General features: G+C 40.0%; 1 protein-coding gene across 1 annotated transcript; it reads right to left on the reverse strand.

Moving 5' to 3' along the window:
* Window positions 1-12,658: 12,658 nt before the first annotated feature.
* parm1 (prostate androgen-regulated mucin-like protein 1) lies at window positions 12,659-18,326 on the reverse strand. The gene is made up of 4 exons (XM_084401327.1): window positions 18,197-18,326; window positions 16,818-17,366; window positions 15,553-15,631; window positions 12,659-15,030 (listed from the first exon to the last, which is right to left on the reverse strand). Exons 1-4 carry the CDS (start codon window positions 18,231-18,233, stop codon window positions 14,949-14,951), a joined length of 747 nt encoding a protein of 248 aa, XP_084257453.1. The 5' UTR covers window positions 18,234-18,326; the 3' UTR covers window positions 12,659-14,948.
* Between the last annotated feature and the right edge of the window lie 3,047 nt (window positions 18,327-21,373).

Below are 21,373 nucleotides of genomic sequence, written 5' to 3' on the forward strand. Positions count from 1 at the left end.
GTCCATACTTTTTAAAAACCATAAAATTGTTTTACATAAAAGATGTAACATTGCACTGACTGTAGTGAATTTATTGTTGCTTCTGTATTATATTCATGAAATAAATAAATAAACAAACAAATAAAGATTATACTTAGTAAATAAATAAAAGTGCCAACTAAATAGAGGAGATTAGGTTTGTTTGGATATATCCAAAGCAAGGAAATGATTCAAGCACAAGCATGGAAATGATTCAAGATGGCTGACGTGTAGGTGCACGATATACTTGGTGTCTCAATACCACCGGCAATTATGCAGTCAACTTCTTCTAAGAACATAACTTGATCTGAACATCATTACCTACGATCTAAATTACCAGATCATTATACCAAACGCTCAAACATGCCTAAACCTTCTAAAAGTAAACCAGATGCCCCAGACCCAGCACCTGTTGAAGATTGCGGGGCTCTGACTTTGGCGTCCATCGCCAAACTTCTCGAAGAAAACCGAGAAGCACTAACCTTGGATTTTAAAGAAACGTTTGCAAAGCTTGAGCATAAACTGGATCGAATTTATGATACTGTTGCAGCACATTCAGTGACGATCGGCGAACTCGAGAAAAATGCAACTCAACAAGATTCACGCTTGGCAACACTGGAAGCAAACTGTGTCAAATTAAGTGACAGCAACACCAAGCTACTTGCAAAAGTAAGTGACTTGGAATCCCGGTATCGTCGACATCATATCAGAGTGGTTGGCCTACCTGAATCCACCGAAACATAGCAACAGCCGATAGTCTTCTACTCCAAAATGCTAACCGAGGTGTTTGGACACATTCTGGATTCCCCGCCTGAGTGCGAATGGGCCCATCGAACCCCATTTGCCAAACCACAACCAGGTCAGAGACCGCGGTCGGTCATCATTCGGCTTCACAAGTACCTCGTAAAGGAGAAAATCATCCGTGAAGCTCGGGCCAAAAGAGGCCAGTTGAAGTTCCAATCCCATCCCATCTCAGTTTACGAGGATTATCCACCTGAAATTGTGGCGCAACAGAAGGAATATAGAGAGGTGATGTCGGAGCTGTACAAATGCGGACTTAGACCAACGCTTCTATTCCCTGCCAAACGTTTTATCAAACTTAAAGGAACACTCCACCGTTTTTTTAAATAGGGCTTATTCACATTCTTTCATACATTTAGATAGGTGGGTAAATGCATTTTTGTCTCAGTGTATGCATTGTTTTAGTTTGACAGGGTCGGCGCTAGCTTCGCTTAGCACAATGAATGGAATCCTTTGTTGCCAGCTAGCATGTCCTGAGTAAAAGTGATAAAAAAAACCTAAAAACAAACAAACACGTAATTACTTCTTGTGGCCTGCGTATTCACAACGAGTACAAAAAGGCGATGCAGATTAACACTAGGTGATTTCTTAGGCAGATATTGCCTTGGGACTATATTATGGGGAAGCACAGGCGAAGCATGGCTACTTAGGCGAGGCACTGCTACTTGGGCGCAGAGATATCACGCAACACATGAAATCCCACGACTTCCGTCAACATACGGGTGTGAATAGTAGCTGTCTGGCTATTTTCCCAACAGTACATGAATGGCGATGAACATGGCTGATTTTGTGTGAGCCAGAACCATACCTATATACAAGAGTTTACAGAAAATGAGAGGAAATAGAACGACAGGAGGAGGTTGCGATCGCTCAACAGCCCGAGGACGTGTGGATGAGAACCAACACGAACTGGTGGTGTGAATGTGGGGGAATATGCCGACTGAAATAGAGTGTCTGTGCTGTGGCGAGTGGGACAAGTTTCTGCCATCGATAACCAGGCTCAACGTGTCAGATCAAGATGAGCGTCCCCGCAGTTGTGTCACAGCTACCGCGGATTTCACGGCGTTGATTCATCCGGCAGTACTCGATTTTTTTTTTCGGTGTGATAAAGTGAACTGGAAAAAACGCCCCACGCCGAATAGACCAAATGGACAGCTGTCCACAGAGTAAGTGATTATTTTAAACATGACACATGTATAGTAAACTGCTTGTAGCCTTCTCCTCTCTAGTAGTTATACTAAAACTCCTGAGTCAAAAGAACCAGGCTAACTCGGTGAGAGAAATATAGCTAACTTAGCCCTCAGTCATTTCATTTTACAGGTAACGATAACAGCGATTTTTATTTTAGTTTGGTTGTTCATGCTAAACAGGTTGAATTCAACATGAGGTTATACTAGAGGAGGCTAACGTTATTTGAACCGTAATCTATATACAGCTTCTCAGCATCTATCTTATAACCGAATAAAGACACAGATTAACATAAGGAAGAGTAATAAAAGAAACGTACATGTGCACTTTGTTCTGCCTGTGCTTTGAAAATAGATGGGATGGGACAGCCGTATGTTTCAGACGTAGTACCGTCTTTCTGGGCCCATATTCCATTTTTTCAAAGTAACTTAGTCCTCCGGTGCAAAATGCTCTTCGCAAACACGATACTGTTTGATTTTGTAGAGAGGCGTTGAAGTACAGATCTCCAGAGCAGCTAGCCATTTATTTCTCAGTTCCACATTCGATGGAATTCTGTGAAACATTACATTCGTGTATGTCCTTTGCTTGTTCTCACAACCTTTTGCTACGCAGATAACTACCATGTTTGCTGTAACTGTATCTGTAACTTCTCAAAAAAAAAAACAATCCAAAAGTGAAGACACTCGGTGCAGGTCACGCGTGTTGTTCTTCTGTGTTTTGACTCGTTGCACACCGGTATGTTGACGGAAGTCGTGGGATTTCATGTGTTGCGTGATATCTCTGCGCCCAAGTAGCAGTGCTTCGCCTAAGTAGCCGTGCTTCGCCTGTGCTTCCCCATAATATAGTCCCAAGTCAATATCTGCCTAAGAAATCACCTATAGTGTTAATCTGCATCGCTATTTGTACTCTTGTGAATACGCAGGCCACAAGAAGTAATTACGTGGGTTTTAAAAAAATTTTTTTATCACTTTTACTCAGGACATGCTAGCTGGCAACAAAGGATTCCATTCATTATGCTAAGCTAAGCTAGCGCCGACCCTGTCAAACTAAAATAATGCATGCACTGAGACAAAAATGCATTTACCCACCTATCTAAATGTATGAAAGAATATGAATAAGCCCTATTTCAAAAAAACGGTGGAGTGTTCCTTTAAGGAGGGAGGTAGGATGCACTTTTCTTCGGTTTCAGAAGCAAAGCAATACGTTAAGACATTGCCTTAAACTGACTGGCTGGTGACCTGTGTGGTTATTTGAATAGGCTTAGTCCTTGTGTAAAACGGCTTTGAGAACTATCAACGGTATTTTCTCATTGTGGGATTTGATCTTTAACCTTAAGATGCTTTAAAGGACCTTGGTCTGGTTGACTCTTATAATTTGTACCTGTGCAGTTTATTATTTATTTTTTATTTCATTATTATTATTTTTTTTCCATATCCAAAATTGCTTTGATATCCTGAATAGGTGAAAAGACCTTATATGTTCACTGAGACTAACTTCTTGATTTTTCTTTTTTTTAAACCCAATTTAGCCTATCTTGGCTTCTCATTTGAACAATAATTATTTATGCATACCCAGTGATTGACTAATTAATTATACTCATAAATGTGGGTGTTGAGATCACCATCAAATGGTACAAATGTGTCAGTTTTTTGCCCTACATAAATCAACTTGTGGTTGTGAGTGGGTGTGGGTGTAAATGGAGCAAGGTGCAAAAGAGAGTGCACCTAGGCAAGTGTGTATGTATTTCTTTAGATTTTTTGTTGTACTTAGGAATGAATGCTTTATGTGTATATGCTTTATCATGGATGTTGGATGTAGGACTAAGTTTACCGCTTTTGGATGGGTTTGGATGATTGGGATGATCTAGATGGGGAGGTTCGGCACTGCAGTGACATTGGTACATATATCACTTGCAAGCAATATGACCTAGAAAATCTAAAATACTTAAGTATGAATAATAACTTTTCGGTGGTCCAAATCAATATCAGAAGCCTAACCAAACATTACGATCAATTAGTGTCAATGCTGTCTGCATCAGGTTGTAGCTTTGATGTAATTGCTTGCAGTGAAACCTGGTTAAATGATAGGTCATACTGTGATTCTCTTAACCTTAAGGGCTATAAACTTTATTACAAGAACAGATTAGGTAGAATTTGGCCTTGGATGATGAACAAACAGATTCATTGTTTGTTGACATAAGCATCAATGCAACCAGTAATCTCATTGTTGGCATAGTGTATCGCCCCCCTGATGTGAATCCTATTACTTTTACTAGTAAATTTGAGGAAACTCTTTTTGATATCAATAGGAAAAATCACAACTGTATAATCCTCTGGGATTTTAATATTGACATCTCTAGGGATGGTCCTATTAAAAATGATTTCATGAACACTCTTCACTCCTCCTCCTTTATACCGACCATTAATAGATATACTAGAGTAACTCACTCATCCAAGTCTATCATTGATAATATTATTACAAACATCCAAAATTTGAGGTTGGAGTCAGGTGTGGTTGTGACTGATATATCTGATCACTACCCAATTGTGCTATCTTGAAACCTGGCATCTAAACCTCCACTTAAACGCTGTAAGATAAAGATCAGTGTCCTGAATGAGAGAACACTACAGCAGCTCCGTGATAACTTGGAGAGTAAGGTTTGGACTAGTGTGTATGAAACCCGTGATCCAGAGACTGCCTATGACAGTCTAATTCATGAATTAATGGAGTCCATCCACAATACCATTCCAGTGAAGACTGTCATATGCAGAAATGATGATCATCACCCTTGGCTCACTAAAGGGATTCTCAACTCTATCAAACGTAAAAATAAACTTTATAAGCTCTACAGGAAAAATCCCAATGATGAAAACAAAAGCAAATATTTTAAGTTTAGAAACAAACTCACTCATATTGGCCCTCATTTATCATTCTTGCGTAGAAACGGGCGTATATGTTGGCGTAAGATTATGCTTACACTCTTCTCACCGCCTGATTTATGAAGCTGTGCGTACCTTTGAAATCCAGGTGTACGCAATACCTGCGCTTGATAAATGCCGCGGCTGAAAACGAGCGTCATTAGAATAACACGCCCCTATATATTCAAGTCTCCGCTCCCCCCACGCCCTCATTTTACGCCATGGACACACGGAAGACGGCAAAGAAGAGAAACTTCTTTGAGAAAGAGAAAGCGAAACCAGGGAAGTGGAAAGAAGCAAAATTGATTTCTAGATTTTTATTATTAATGACGCTTATTGTTATTTAGAAGAAGAATGTCGTTATTATTATTATTATTATTATTATTATTTAAAAGAAGAAGAATGTCATTTTTATTATTTTGTCAGTCTGAATTTTTTTTTGGTCATTGAAAGCCTTTCATTACTAAACCCAGTCCGTGCACACCTGCCGGGCCTAACCCTGGCCTAACCATCGTTTCAAAGAATAGTACAACGGCGAGCGCGTCGAGTATAAACGCCTCGTCCGTTTGGGGAGGTGCGCGCGCAGTCTGCGGAGACTCGCGCTGCTGAGCCAGGCGAAAGTATAAACAAGGCTTGAAACGTCAGGTAAGGCGCACAGGCTCGCAACTTAAGGAATACATATGCCTACAATTCAAATGCTTTGGTAAAGTCACACAAATTAAACATTGAAGACGTCCATGTTGCACAAAAAATAAACACTGAAGTTTATAATTACTATGTTGTTGTTTTTTTACAGTGGGTCATAATATATCATATCTTTTAGTTTGTCAGTGCGTTTTGTGGTGTTAGGAATTGTTTTTCTGCGCATTCCCGCACTCAAAACGTGCGTACACCACCTCCTGAGCTGGCGTAGGATTTGAGCGTGCCGTACGCCAACGTCCATATTGATAAATCTCAAAGTCACCGTGGTTTTGGGTGTACGCCAGGTGTACGCTGGAAATTTGGTGTATGCACTTTTGATAAATGAGGGCCAATATGAGGAAGAGTAAACAAATTTACTACACTGAACATATAAATGCAGCCCAAGGTGACTCCAAAAGGACCTGGGCTGTGTTGAACAAAGTTCTAAACAGGGGCCAGAAGTCAGTTGTGTTACCTGAATGTTCGAATGACAATTTACCTTTATTAGCTGATAGTTTTAATGATTACTTTGTCTCATTAGGTGAAGATCTTGCTAAAAAAATCAGACCTCCCAATGGATCTTCTTTTAGACACTATCTCTATGGAAATTACATGCAATCTTTCTTCATGAAACCAACTGACAAAACTGAAATTCATAAAATTATTACAAATTTGAAGAGCTTTCGTACAGGAGGGGTTGATGGAATATGTAGTAAAATTCTGATAGCTGTTGCAGACATAATAGCACAGCCACTTACACATTGCATTAACCTATCACTTCTGTATGGTATAGTGCCAAGTATGACAAAAATAGCCAGAATTACTCCAATTTATAAATCAGGTGACAAAAATAATATGGGCAATTACCGTCCAATTTCTGTTCTACCATCTCTGTCTAAGGTATTAGAGAGAGTGGTACACATTAGGTTAAGTCATTATTTGGATAAGCTCCATATTCTAGTAAGATCACAGTATGGTTTCAGGAAAGAGAATTCTACCTTTATGGCTGTTTAGACCTTATTGAAAAAATCAATGATTCTTTAGACCAGGGTGACTGTGGAGTTGGTGTTTTCCTTGACCTATCTAAGGCATTTGACACTATTGATTTTAATATTCTTTTAGAGAAATTACATCACTATGGCGTTAGAGGAGTAGCACTTGACTGGTTTAAAAGTTACCTACATGGTCGTAAACAATATGTGATGATTAATAACCATATATCTCTAAAGAAAGAAATTAAATACGGGGTTCCCCAGGGCTCAATATTAGGTCCATTACTATTCAACATATATATAAATGACTTTGTGAATTCCTCTCAAGTATTTCAAAAGGTGATGTTTGCAGACGACACCAATTTGTTTTTGTCACATAAAAATACAAGTGACTTACAAATTATTTTAAATGAAGAACTACAAAAAAATTGTTGTCTGGTTCAAGTGCAATAAATTATCTCTCAACATTAAAAAAACTAACTATATAGTGTTCCAATCAAATATAAGGGCATCAGCCACAAAACAGTTTTGCCTCAATGTAAATGATGAGGAGATACTACCAGCCACTTCTACTAAGTTCTTGGGGGTTCACATTGATAAATGTCTAAATTTGAAATGCCACATTGATCACTTGATACAGAAGCTTTCAAAATATGTTGGTCTGTTCTTCAGAATACGGCACTATCTTACATTACCTGCTCTTCTTACCCTGTACAAAACTCTGTTTGAACCTCACATTAGTTATTGTAACGTAATTTGGTGTAATACCTACCCGAGTCACTTAAATAAATTAATAAGTCTACAAAAGAAGATAATACGAGCCATATCGTGGTCTTGGTACAACACTCCCACAAGACCCCTCTTTCACTGCTTTGGTCTCCTCCGGCTTACTGAGTTGAATATATACCACAATGCGTGCATTATGCACCAAGTAGTTAATGTGACAAACAGCAGGCTATCTCAGCTCATTCCAATTAGTAGTCCGCTTCACGCTCATGCCACCAGGAACAAACACCTGATCACCGGTAAAACCAGAAGACTTAAAAGTGCAAGTTTGAGCATTACAAGTAGAGGCCCAAAGATTTGGAATGAGCTAGATGGCAAGCTGAAGGTGTTGAAATCTGTATCCATCTTTAAGAAAACATAAAAAAAAGAACTTTTACGCTTATATCTATAACCTTTCCAGTAGCCTACCTAGACTACAGTAGATCCTAAAAGCATTGTCCTGATTCCCTTTTGTGTGTCTTATGTTGTATTGTGTATTTTTGTATGATATCATTGTTGTGTGATTGGTGTTAAAATCTGTTTTTGTTTTTTTTGTTGTTGTTTTGTTTTAGTTTAAGTATTTGTTCTTAATGTATTATTTCAATATGTCCTCAGGCTCCCTATTATAAGCTTTGGATAGCTTCTCTGGGAGACCTGATTCACACATGACTATATGTGCCATTTCGTCTGTGCCATCTTGGTTTTATGTGTGGGTGAATTAATAAAGTTAAAAGTTAAAGTTAAAGTATATGGTTTGGTCAGGGTTAATTTTGCCCTCTTGACACACATGACATTAAATCAGTAAAACCAGTTGAAATGAGGACTACTCATTTTATATCAAAGCAAAAAATAACTCCCACAGCTAAAATATTATAAAACAACCTGGAAATAACTGAGAATTCATTAATCACTTGTGGTGTACCTCAGGGCTCTGTGCTGGGGCCAGTACTGTCAGGCTTCCTGGGTGGATGAAGTAGGAGACGAACACGAAGACTATGAATTCCAAGGTTTTAATTCTCAATATTAAACAAATATAAACAAAAGGGAGCGTGTGCTCAGAACAGTGAAAACCTAACATAAGCATTGACCGACAAGTGATGAGTGAACAGAAGGAACTTAAATACACAGACAGATGAACACAAGACAGGTGATGCAGATGATGATGATGACGAACAGGCGGGTAATGAAGGGAGTGAGTTCAGGTGTGGAAACAAGGAGGATTCTGGGAACTGTAGTGCAGACAGGACGATGACAGACGGTGAATGTGACATTACTCCCCCCTCCCGGTAGGCGCGTCCTCGCGCCGTAGAAAGACCAAAGGGGTGGGAGGGTGGGCGCCCTGGAGGCTGACGGGGAAGACAAGGCAAGGGAGACAAGGCAGGAAGCCTCCAGGGCGGAGCAGACTGTGGGTGTGGTCACGGTGGAGCAGGCTGTGGGCGTGGCCAGGACAGAGACGACCCCTCGGGCGGCCACGGCGGTGAGGACCCTTCGGGTGGCCACGGCGGAGAGGACCCTTCGGGTGGCCAGGGCGGTGATGTCCCCTCAGGCGACCACGGCAGTGAGGACCCTTCGGGTGGCCATGGCGGTCCGGACCCTTCGGGTGGCCAAGGCGGTGCGGACCCTTCGGGTGGCCATGGCGGAGAAGACCCTTCGGGTGGCCATGGCGGAGAAGACCCTTCAGGTGGCCACGGCGGTGAAGACCCTTCAGGTGGCCACGGCGGTGAAGACCCTTCAGGTGGCCACGGCGGTGAAGACCCTTCAGGTGGCCACGGCGGAGAAGACCCTTCAGGTGGCCACGGCGGAGAAGACCCTTCAGGTGGCCATGGCGGAGAAGACCCTTCAGGTGGCCACGGCGGAGAAGACCCTTCAGGTGGCCACGGCGGTGAAGACCCTTCAGGTGGCCATGGTGGTGAAGACCCTTCAGGTGGCCATGGTGGTGAAGACCCTTCAGGTGGCCATGGCGGAGCCCTATGGCCCCCCCCCAAAAAATACTTGGGAAAAGTCCCGGGTACTAGAGAGGGCTCGGTGCTGGGCAGATCCAGCGACGAGGGCTCGGTGCTGGGCAGATCCAGCGACGAGGGCTCGGTGCTGGGCAGATCCAGCGACGAGGGCTCTGTGCTGGGCAGATCCAGCGACGAGGGCTTTGTGCTGGGCAGATCCAGCGACGAGGGCTTTGTGCTGGGCAGATCCAGCGACGAGGGCTTTGTGCTGGGCAGATCCAGCGATGAGGGCTTTGTGCTGGGCAGATCCAGCGACGAAGAGGGCTCTGAGCTGGACAGGACCAGCGGCGAAGAGGGCTCTGAGCTGGGCAGGACCAGCGGCGAAGAGGGCTCTGAGCTGGGCGGAACCAGCGGCGAAGAGGGCTCTGAGCTGGGCGGAACCAGCGGCGAAGAGGGCTCTGAGCTGGGCGGGACCAGCGGCGAAGAGGGCTCTGAGCTGGGCGGGACCAGCGGCGAAGAGGGCTCTGAGCTGGGCGGAACCAGCGGCGAAGAGGGCTCTGAGCTGGGCGGGACCAGCGGCGAAGAGGGCTCTGAGCTGGGCGGGACCAGCGGCGAAGAGGGCTCTGAGCTGGGCGGGACCAGCGGCGAAGAGGGCTCTGAGCTGGGCGGGACCAGCGGCGAAGAGGGTTCTGAGCTGGGCGGGACCAGCGGCGAAGGGGGCTCTGAGCTGGGCGGGACCAGCGGCGAAGAGGGTTCTGAGCTGGGCGGGACCAGCGGCGAAGGGGGCTCTGAGCTGGGCGGGACCAGCGGCGAAGAGGGCTCTGAGCTGGGCGGGACCAGCGGCGAAGAGGGCTCTGAGCTGGGCGGGACCAGCGGCGAAGAGGGCTCTGAGCTGGGCGGAACCAGCGGCGAAGAGGGCTCTGAGCTGGGCGGAACCAGCGGCGAAGAGGGCTCTGAGCTGGGCGGGACCAGCGGCGAAGAGGGCTCTGAGCTGGGCGGGACCAGCGGCGAAGGGGGCTCTGAGCTGGGCGGGACCAGCGGCGAAGGGGGCTCTGAGCTGGGCGGGACCAGCGGCGAAGGGGGCTCTGAGCTGGGCGGGACCAGCGGCGAAGGGGGCTCTGAGCTGGGCGGGACCAGCGGCGAAGGCTTTGAGCTGGACGGAACCAGCGGTGAAGGGAGCTTCAGGGTCGACGGAATAAAAGAAAACAAAAGCTCTGCGGGCATGACGCTGTCTGTCACAGGCGCAGCGGGCATAACGCTCACAGTCTCAGGGGCGGCGGGCATGACGCATACTGCCTTGGCTTCGGCAGATCTGGCGTGAAGTGCAGGCTCGGCTGGACTGGCGTGAAGTGCAGGCTCGGCTGGACTGGCGTGAAGTGCAGGCTCGGCTGGACTGGCGTGAAGTGCAGGCTCGGCTGGACTGGCGTGAAGTGCAGGCTCGGCTGGACTGGCGTGAAGTGCAGGCTCGGCTGGACTGGCGTGAAGTGCAGGCTCGGCTGGACCGGCGTGTTCAATGGCTTTTCTGACTGACATGAAGGCTGGGTCGAACATCTTCAAAGCCAGGTCTGCACTGTTCGACACCAGCTTACGAGCTCGGGGCCAGAGGATCCCCGCAATCAATCTCCCCATATTCTCTTTATTTTTTAGGTCGGTCAATCTGTCAGGCTTCCTGGGTGGATGAAGTAGGAGACGAACACGAAGACTATGAATTCCAAGGTTTTAATTCTCAATATTAAACAAATATAAACAAAAGGGAGCGTGTGCTCAGAACAGTGAAAACCTAACATAAGCATTGACCGACAAGTGATGAGTGAACAGAAGGAACTTAAATACACAGACAGATGAACACAAGACAGGTGATGCAGATGATGATGATGACGAACAGGCGGGTAATGAAGGGAGTGAGTTCAGGTGTGGAAACAAGGAGGATTCTGGGAACTGTAGTGCAGACAGGACGATGACAGACGGTGAATGTGACAAGTACTGTTGTAAAATAACATTGTAGTGATATTATTGTTCCTTCTATACTACATTCAATAAATAAATCAATAAAACGTGCCAACTAAATAGAGGAGATTGTGTTTGGTTGGATATATGGTTTGGTCAGGGTTCATTTTATTCTCCTAACCCACATTACATTAAAACCAGTTGACGTGAGGACTACAACTTTTTATGTCAAAGAAATAACTTCCCCAGCTAAAATATTATTAGAAATCTGGAAAGAAATCTGTAAAATATATGAGTAATTATATATATATATATATATATATATATATATATATATATATATAGTATATATAGATAGATAGATATATAGAATATTATATAAATGTGTTACTCAACAGAGATAGAACACTGTTATATTTTGATGTAAGACTTAGATACCTGTGATTGTGTATGTTAATGTAATAATTATGTAAATTATGAAAAAGTTTAAGTTAAAAAGACAAAAAAATGAAATATATATAAAAAAAGTACAATAATAATAGTATTACGAGGCATTGTAAAGGCTAAAATAAACTCAATGTTAAGAGGTGTTGAAGTAGAGAGAATTCTGGAGCTTTGCGAGCACAGTTTGACATTCAGTCATCACAGCAATCAGCTCTCAGCTGTGTGTTAATGACAGGCCCACTCATTATAGCCTATTACAAGAGCACACTGAAAAACAACCCTTTGTGAGCATCACACAAACACTGTACAGCTGAATGAGAACAGCATGAGAGCAAACTCTGCTCATCTCAACAGATTGCTGAAATTAAGAGGAAATTAGGTTCAAATGAGATTTGGCTTATAATGTTAAAAATGCTAGATTGATCTGAAAGAGGGATTTTTTTTTTATTTCATCTCCATTCATCAGCTGGAATCGCTTTTATAATGCCTTGCATTGCAAGGTGAAGTCAAGAACAAACAGTGCTTAGGTCTGCCAGATTTTAAGCAAGTTTTAATTTCTTCAGATTTAGAATCAGTTATTTGAATGTTATTTGTTTAATATGTGTTCAGTGCACAATGATTGTTTAACCTCCTGCTATACTTGAAACTCTCAATTTTCTTAGAACAAAATAGGGAGTAGTTCATCCTTTTTCGCAACAAATGGTCTGTGAAATCAGATGCATCATCTTCAGAAACCTCAAGAGGACAAACTACATTTTATATGAACTGTTTTGTTTTCCATTCCATTTAGGACATTGTCTGAACATAGCTTGTCTAAAACCTTGATGCCAAGTCCATTTTTATGTTAGATATTATATATGTTAGATAACTTAGATTTATAAAACATATCTATATGTCTCATAAAAAAAAAAAAAAAAACAGACTTGTGCCTCTAATACTTAAAAAAGTGCACCACATTCATGGATAGTGACATGAAATTTTAATCAACATGAAATAATTTGATTTTAAACACAAATTCTGTTGAATAAAGTATTCATGACATACGCAAAAACAAAATCTAAATCTAACTTTATATATTAATGAAGTTTAATATGAACATTTTTCATACACATTGGCAGTTTTACAATCAGTCGCTTCTGCTCAAGACAAGTGATTTAGACACTGCTGCTGTGGTTTGTGCCATTCTAGAAACTAGGGCTTTTGCAAAAACAGGAAACAGTGGTTGCTGTTGAACAGGTGAGAAAAAAAACTAGGGGAGGAAACAACAAGAGTGGTTTTAAACATTCAAAAAGAAATTCATGGATGCAAAAAACTAAAAAATAAATGCAGCACTACTTACTGAACCCGATCTCAAACAGACCAGAACAGCAGATAATGCGCCTCCATCTGCTCGATGGCTTATTTTTAAGTCTCTAATAACAGTCTTGACTGTTTAAATGCTTAATTGCACTCTGAACGTAGATCCCTGCCATTACAATGACAAGGGGGAAAAAATCTGTTATTGTTAAAGCTACAGAAATGCACAACGTTCTTGGTGTTAAAACAGAGACTGTCTTCAGATGAATAGTGGAGGCCACAGCTGTAATTATTCTACTTGATAAGGTCACTCTCAGAGACCGATAATGAACGCAAGTGGCCTGTTTGAGATACGAGGCTCGGATTTAAAAAAACATTACAGCTAATGTTATTAATGTGGTTTATTTACACTTAAAAATAGGATCATGAGACGAACAGTTTGCGCATATAATAAGAGCAAACTAATTAGTCAGAAAATATACCCAGTACAATTAGACGATACATTTCACAAACGAAAAAAAAAACATTTCTAGGACATCACATAACAATTTCCATTTCCAGGCTTCACAGTAATACTTACAGAAAGTCTCGCCACTATTAAAAATAAAGGTTCCTTATTGGTATTTATGGTTCCATGTAGAACGTTTAACGTTCACGGAAACTTTCCATTCCACAGAAGGTTCTTTGTAGTGGAAAAAAGGTTCTTTAGATTTTTTTCATGTTTTCATGGATTTGGATTTTCATGCTTTAAGGATGTTCACGCTTGGTTTGTTTGGTCCGGACCAAAAAAAAAAAAAAAAACACAACATTTAGTTCTGGTCCGTTTAGCGTTCATATTGGCATTTTAACACCGAACCTAAAGATACCGAACCTAAATGCATAGGGATACGTTCTCAACCTGATATTTCGCGTCGGAACATCAAAAACAATGGTGTGATCTGTGATAAATGCGCTTGTTGTATGTGCACAGCAACACATGATGGTATTTTGAGCAGCTGAGAACTCGTGAAGAGCTTATCAAATGTGTAAAGGAGTTAAAACAGCGTCAGGAATCCCTCCGTCACACAAACCAAGATCTGCTGCGAGGAGACGCGGTTCTGTGATGGGCAACATCACCACTATGATGAGAATAAACAGGTACACTCGAGCATTCTGTCTTTTTTGGGTCGCATCTTATGCCATCATGTCCTGTTTTTGGTTTGTTTACATGTCTTTGGTCCGTGTTGTGTTCATATTTCATTCGAACCGCACCAGAGTTCGTTTGGAAGCGGAGCGAGACTCATATTTTCCAGTTGTTTGGTGGCACCAGGGTTCAGATGGCAGCGTTCACACTTATTCAACTGAACCGCACTAACAGAGCAATCGCACCAGAGTTCGTTTTAATCCAACCAAACATGCCAAGTGTGAACCGTTCACTGAAAGCTTCTCTGTGGAACCAAAACTGGCTCTTCTGGCTCTGTGAGAACCCCTTTTTGGAACCTTCATTTTTAAAAAGGTAGTTCACCCAAAAATGTCATTCTGTCATCTTTTACCCACCCTCATGTTGTTCCAAACCTGTATGAATCTCTCTTCTGCTGAACACAAAGGAAGATATTTTAAAGAATATGGGTGACCAAGCAGTTGATGGACCCCATTGACTTCCACAGTACTGGAAAAAAATACTATGGAAGTCAATGGGGTCCATCAACTGTTTAATTACCCATTTTATTTAAAATATCTTCCTCAAAAACTTGAGGGTGAATAAATGATGACATAATTGTCATTTTTGGGTGAACTATGCCTTTAAAAGTGTACATTCTAAAAACTTCTTGATTCTGGTCAGCGTATGATCTATACTTAGACTGAAGTGGCAATTTTGAGGCCAAAATACAGAATCTGCTGCTACCGGATTCATTGCTAAAAAAATGTGCGTAGGTTATTTCTCAGAAATGAATGTTTCTTCATGAACACTTCCCTTTTTAGCCATCAAACATTGGGTTGAGAAAATTCCCCATAGTGCTGTGATCAGTGTCATCCAAAAGACGTCCGTAAGAAGAACGTCTGCAACACACAAACAAATCATAAAGGCCACTGACAATTCATTTAGCAATAATTGCGAAAATAAAATGCGAATTTACTTTATCGCCTACTACTTGATTTAAAATGAAAGGGTTTAACTCTTAATATTCACCCCAAAATGTAAAGACAAAAATATGAGGTTATATTTTGCATGAAGAAAATAGCATATATTTTAGATTTATTTGATTTTATTTTCATGCAATTTCTGCACATTCTCCACAACTACTATAAGGCAAAATGTTGTCCTTCTCATTCATCATTTCTTTATAACAATCAGCAAATATTAAACTCACTACAATAAATACTACCATGATGTACGTATAAATACTTAGAAAATTTAAGTATAATGCAAGAAATGTTTCATAAACAAATTTCATAATGAAATGTAATAATGAAAAATATTTCATTTTCTTAAAATAAATGACCAGCTCTGTGGGATTCACCCTAAAATGCTTTGGCAGAAAAATAAAGGAAGATATCAACAAATAACGGCACTTGACTCACCGTATTTTGAAGTAGTACGCCCCAACAAGTAAGATTAATACAATGGCAAGGAAGCCAATTACAATGGCAGCGACACTCCCTAAAAGGAATGAGGAAAATATTTAGTTTCCTCAATCATTTATGACATATGAAACCTATTTTAAGCATATTAAGAATAATTACTATATTGTTTGTATCATTTGAAATTCATATCAAGCAAAACACATACAAATCGTGTACAAAAAGTATACTAATAAAAGACATATCAAACTGCAGCTGACTGTAATTTTCTTACACTCTTTCTTTGCCCTGGGACGAATTTAGATACTTTGGACATTTGACTTTGAAATTACAGAACAAAACTCATAGTGTTCAAAATGAAGACAGAAAGTATTGTTCCACTTTGTGGTTGTCGCACGTTAGTGGATCATGTCCGTATGTGTGAATTTGAGGAGAACTGGCTTCAGACATCCACTCAAAATCACTGCAACACCAGCTAAAAGTCATTGAGCTAAAACGTTAGTTCTGAGAGAAGCTCTAGTAGCATTTGTTTGCAGATGACACTTGTTTTGTTTGTTTGACACTTGTTCAGTGCAATGACATTCAGATAGCTTTAAGTCTGGCTGAAGTTTCCAAATGCCACCGTTTGAGTATAAAGTACAAACAACACCTTAGATGCTATAAAAAGGGTAAGGGATGATATAACCTTTACAGGAAAAGGCTAGGTAACTGTTAAAAGTTCAATTACTTTCAATCACGGTTTTAAATATTAACCTGGGACACTCTTAAAGTGTTTGGGAATCAGTGGTGTGGATGTGTACAAAATAATCAATCCAGTTGCTAAAAACACAAACCTGTTTGTGAATGCCTTGATGAACAGGTTATCCAAGAATTGGAGTATTTCGCAATATCTTTTAATTACAGACTTAAGGAATAAAAAATGGTAATATCTTGAGAAAGTCATTTTACTTTCTTAAATTTCATACTAAAATCTCATATTTTAGGGTCACTTTAGTTGATAACCTCAATAAATTAGTTTCAATTTATCAATAATTTAGTTTTAATTTAGCGGTTTATGTAACCATATAGGAGACTATAGATAAAGTGTAATAAGGAAAGAAAGAACACCCTTGACCTACTTAAGATCTGGAGCAGAAGGTCATAAAACAAAACTTTTGTGTTCTTTCAACTAGATAAATTGGTCAACAGGAACTGAAACACAGTATTACAATTCTTTGTAATAAAATGAAATATTAACACAAGTTGCAAAAAACATGCACTCATACCTGAGCTCAGGGCCTCTGGGTGCTTCTTTTCTTCTCCAACAGTAGATTCGGGTTGTCCACCAGTATTTACAGTAGAAGAAGACACACGGTTAGTCGTATGCTTAGTTACTGTAGTAGATGTAGTTATTACACTGGTAACATTCACTGTCGTGTTTGTTTTCTGTGAGGTAGGACTCTCTGAAGAGGATGTTGTTTGAGTTCCAGTCACCAAACTCGAGGCTGTGGTCGATGCGTTTGTCGTACTGTTGACTACGGTGGTGAGCTCAGCTCCTGCAGAGGTAGTATTAAAGCCAGAGGTTGTATTTGATGTCGTCTGAGCTGATGTAGAGGCGTTCGTGGTGCTCGAGGTGGAATTCACAGGGAAAACAGTTGTTGTTTCATTTGTACTGAAGACCGTGGAGGAAGACTGATTCGTCGTGACATCTGCAGATGTTGTGAAAGGAGTAGTCAACGTGGATGAATTAGATGCTGTAGTTGCTGCTGCTGTAGTTGCTGCTGCTGTCGATGGTGATGATGTGTCAGCTGTGTTGCCTCCAAATATCATCCAACCTTCATGCCACAACACACAAAAACAACAACCAAAAAGGCACAAAAAGTCTACATTAACTTACGCACAATACGTAATGTCAACACTAACCACCTCTTGCACCAAAACTACATCTTCTAAACAAGAAACACTTAGGCCTACGTGGAGTTGCTTTAAAGGGATTGTTTCCCCAAAAATGTAATTCTGTCATCATTTCCTCACCCTAGAATTGTTCCAAACCTGTTGAACACAAAAGATATTTTGAAGAATGTTGGCAACCACAGTTGATGACACCCATTGACTTCCATAGTATTTTTTTTCCCTACTATGGAAGTCAAAGGCTACCTGTTGTAGTACAATGGGAAAAGATTGCCAACATTCTTCAAAATATCTTCTTTTGTGCTCAACAGAAGAAAGAAACTCTCACAGGTTTGGAGCAACTTGAGGGTGAGTAAGTAATGACAAAATGTTCATTTTTGGGTGAACGTTCCCTTTAATGTCCAGTAGTTGCGCATTACGTTTAAATTCAAATCCTTACCTTTATTACAGCTTATAAAACTAAAGAAACACACATGAGCTAACGTTACACATACAGTGATGTCAAAGGGTAATTTTAGTAACGCATGTTAAGCCTAAATATAATTGTTAAACCTAATATATAATAATACAATTTCCATTACACGTGTCGCTTACATGTAAGCGTCTAATTAATTACAAAAGCAATGGCATTTCAATGTAAAGGTCCGTACAATAATTCTTGACTAATGCGTGCACATGTTGGTGATAACTTAAGTAGCTATGACAGTGAATAAACAGTTTAATGTGTGAGTGGTAGAAACCATTTTAATCATACCTGCTAATATCACCACCGCTGAGAAGTACATCTTCATTTTCCTTCCTCTTTCGTTTCTAACGCAGCGAGTGACTGTTAAACAGTTTCTCTATCGCACTGTAACACATGTAAGTGACAAGAGGGAAATTCACGCGCGTTTGTCGTGAGCGCGCAGGGGACACGTGCACGCCTCCGGTCTAATAATGACATGTCAGATGAGCGAAAAACAGGCGGGCAAATGTTTCTAGGCAGATCAAAAGCGGAGTGTTGTATTCGGAGTGTAGGCTAATAGCACGAATTATAAACAGTTCATCGTAAGAGACCATATAACTGCAATGACCAAACCTCAACACTGGGTAGAAGCAAATCATAGGTTCACTGAGACCTCTGTGCACTTAGTCACCATGAAATTATGGAATACCACAGTGTTTATTATACAGTTTTTTTACGATTGCTATGACAGATTTTTCAATACTTTTAACAATTTTCCAAAACTCTTAACACAGTTAGCACTACATCCGTCTGTGTAAGCTATACTATTAACACATTTCTTGTTGCTTTAACACAAAATGCATACAATTAACACAAATTTAAAATGCTTGAACTTCTTTTACACACAAGCTCAAACAAGACCAAAACAATGGATTTTTACTGCCAAATTTGCCAATGCTTTAACACTGTATGTCAGAACAGATAACGCCATGTTCTAAACCTAACCTTACATTAAAGTCAAGGGAAACAGCTGTTTATATTGTGAACTGAAACACAAATATTATCCCCTGTATTTTATTCCATTGCTACTGAGAAACAGCTGATTGAAGTTACAAGATGCTGCATACCAAGACATCACAGCTGAACACTACCAGGATAAGGCAAGCCAAAAGATTCTTCCCAAGATGCCTTGCCAGGGAACGTGGACAAACGCAGAAGACTGCGCAGATTAGAAGATGGCTTTTTTTTGTTTGCATATTTTGTATTTTCACATACAGTAATACTGTAAATGGCAGCTATATTGCATATTTTTGTTATCTTGCAGAAATGTCCTGTTGCAAATAAAGCCGTTACTGCAGCAATTCTGTCTCTGTCTTCTTTTTTTCATAAACCATACATTCTATAAAGCTACTCTAAGAAGGGTCATTTATTTTGTTGTATTGAATTTCTGCTGCAAAAACAACAACAACAAAATGCATGCATTTACATTACAAACAAAACAAAAATGTAGAGCAACTTAAAAAAAAAAAAACACAATCTATGATCAATACAATATACTGTCTGTTGTATAAGGGCAGACCTGACACATAAAATAATGCAGTTTTTGTAATTTCAGCTGATGATAGTGTGTTTTTTTTGGTCATTGTGTTATGATTGACTAAATGTTCCTGTTGGAAGAGAACATGTGTTAGTGTTTTGAATAATTATTTGATTTTGAAACATGTTTGCAGTGTTTTGTTAGACATAGTGTATTGTGTTAGTGTATTATTGTATTTTGAAAATTAGTTTTGGAGTTTAGTTTACAATGTGTGATTTTGAGCATGAAATGAACCGTTTTGCCAGTTGTGTGTTTTAGGTGTGTTGGTGCGTTAAGAGTTTAGGAAACTTGTTAAATGTATTGAAAAAACTGTCATAGCGATTGTAAAAAAAAATGTAAATTGTTTATCCATGCACTTTCCATGTTTTATTTTATTTTATTCATGTGCCTCCTAATCTTTGATCAAAATAACTCCCCCTCTCCCTCTTGCAGCATCTCTTCTCAACTCTTTTCTTCCCTGAGGGGGCGGGACAATAACCTGTCACTCACTTGAGATCCACCAATAGAAAACCACAATAGCAGCATCTAAAAGTCACTGTTAAAAATGTATATAAGTTATGACAACATTACATTGCTTTAACTCATCTTTAACTCATCAAAATAAGTTAAGCAATAAAAAAATAATTAATAATAAATATGTTATACAAGATTCAACTTATTTTTAATGTAATTTAAGTTGAAATGACTTAAACATCCAAGTTGATTGTACTTGATTTAAGGCAGCAACATTATTTTACAGTGTTCTGTAAAATAATACATTATTTTATTACATTATCTTATAATGTAAAATAATAGTTTACATTATTTTACAGAGTCAACATTATTTTACATTATTTTACAAGCGGACCGCTTTTCCTGTTTGTTCTTGACGTTTGACATAAAGCCTATACTCTTTAATGTTAATGTGATGTTTCAATATGACATTATGATGACCATTCAAATATTAAAGACGCAGGATATTAAGATCCATTACTGAATGTAATAATAAAATCACTGTGATTATTGCTCAGCTTTTTAATTAATATATTATTCCACAAACATTGGTGTATTTTTACATAAAATGCAACTGCACGCCATTACAGATACTTCTTGACCCTGTTGTGCCTTCGAAGAAGTTCTCCAATAAGCTTACTGTAAGATAATGAGGCTATTGAATGTAGTTTCAAACATTTTATTTTTAAATAATTTGGTCACACTAATTTGGTCACAATATTGACAAAGTAAATAAATCCACGTGTTATAGGCTATATTCCTGTTCCACCTTAAAATCCACCTTTTCTGTCACTTTATTTTATTTTATGGAATAATGCACACCTCGTGTAATAATCCAAAATATTCTGGCAGTAAAATGTAATCACACTTCATGCTCTGCCATCACTGTAATATCTCACTAACAATAGTCAAATAGCTGAAACATGCGCACTTATATGATAAATAATTAACCAAGATCAAATGTTATAATACTAAATTACAATTGTTATTATCACCAGTCATTTATTTCATTATTTTATCTTCATTTACAAGTAAAAACGTCACAATTACAGCCTTACTGAGCAATGTTGCAAACCGTCTCTTTGCGCCACCTGGCGGTGATTTCACGAACTACCTTCTGAATAGCAAGACTACAGGCGGAAACAACATGCTGTTGTTTTATGGACATCATATGCTGAGACTTAGTCAGGTTTATCCTCATTCCTAACCACATTCCATGATGATCTGTCAAAATGCGTGTAGACAGTCATAGGTGTGGAGCTCAGTCGGAGCAAAGGGCATGTTGGCTTTGTTTTGCAACTCACAAGTGCACCATGATAACAGTATCAGTAATATCAATCATATCAGAAATAGTACAAAGCAGAATAAGAAAGCTGTTGAAGCATAAGGCGGTTCGC

The sequence above is a fragment of the Rutilus rutilus genome (genome assembly GCF_951802725.1).
Source record: "Rutilus rutilus genome assembly, chromosome: 25".
Lineage (NCBI taxonomy): Eukaryota > Metazoa > Chordata > Actinopteri > Cypriniformes > Leuciscidae > Rutilus > Rutilus rutilus.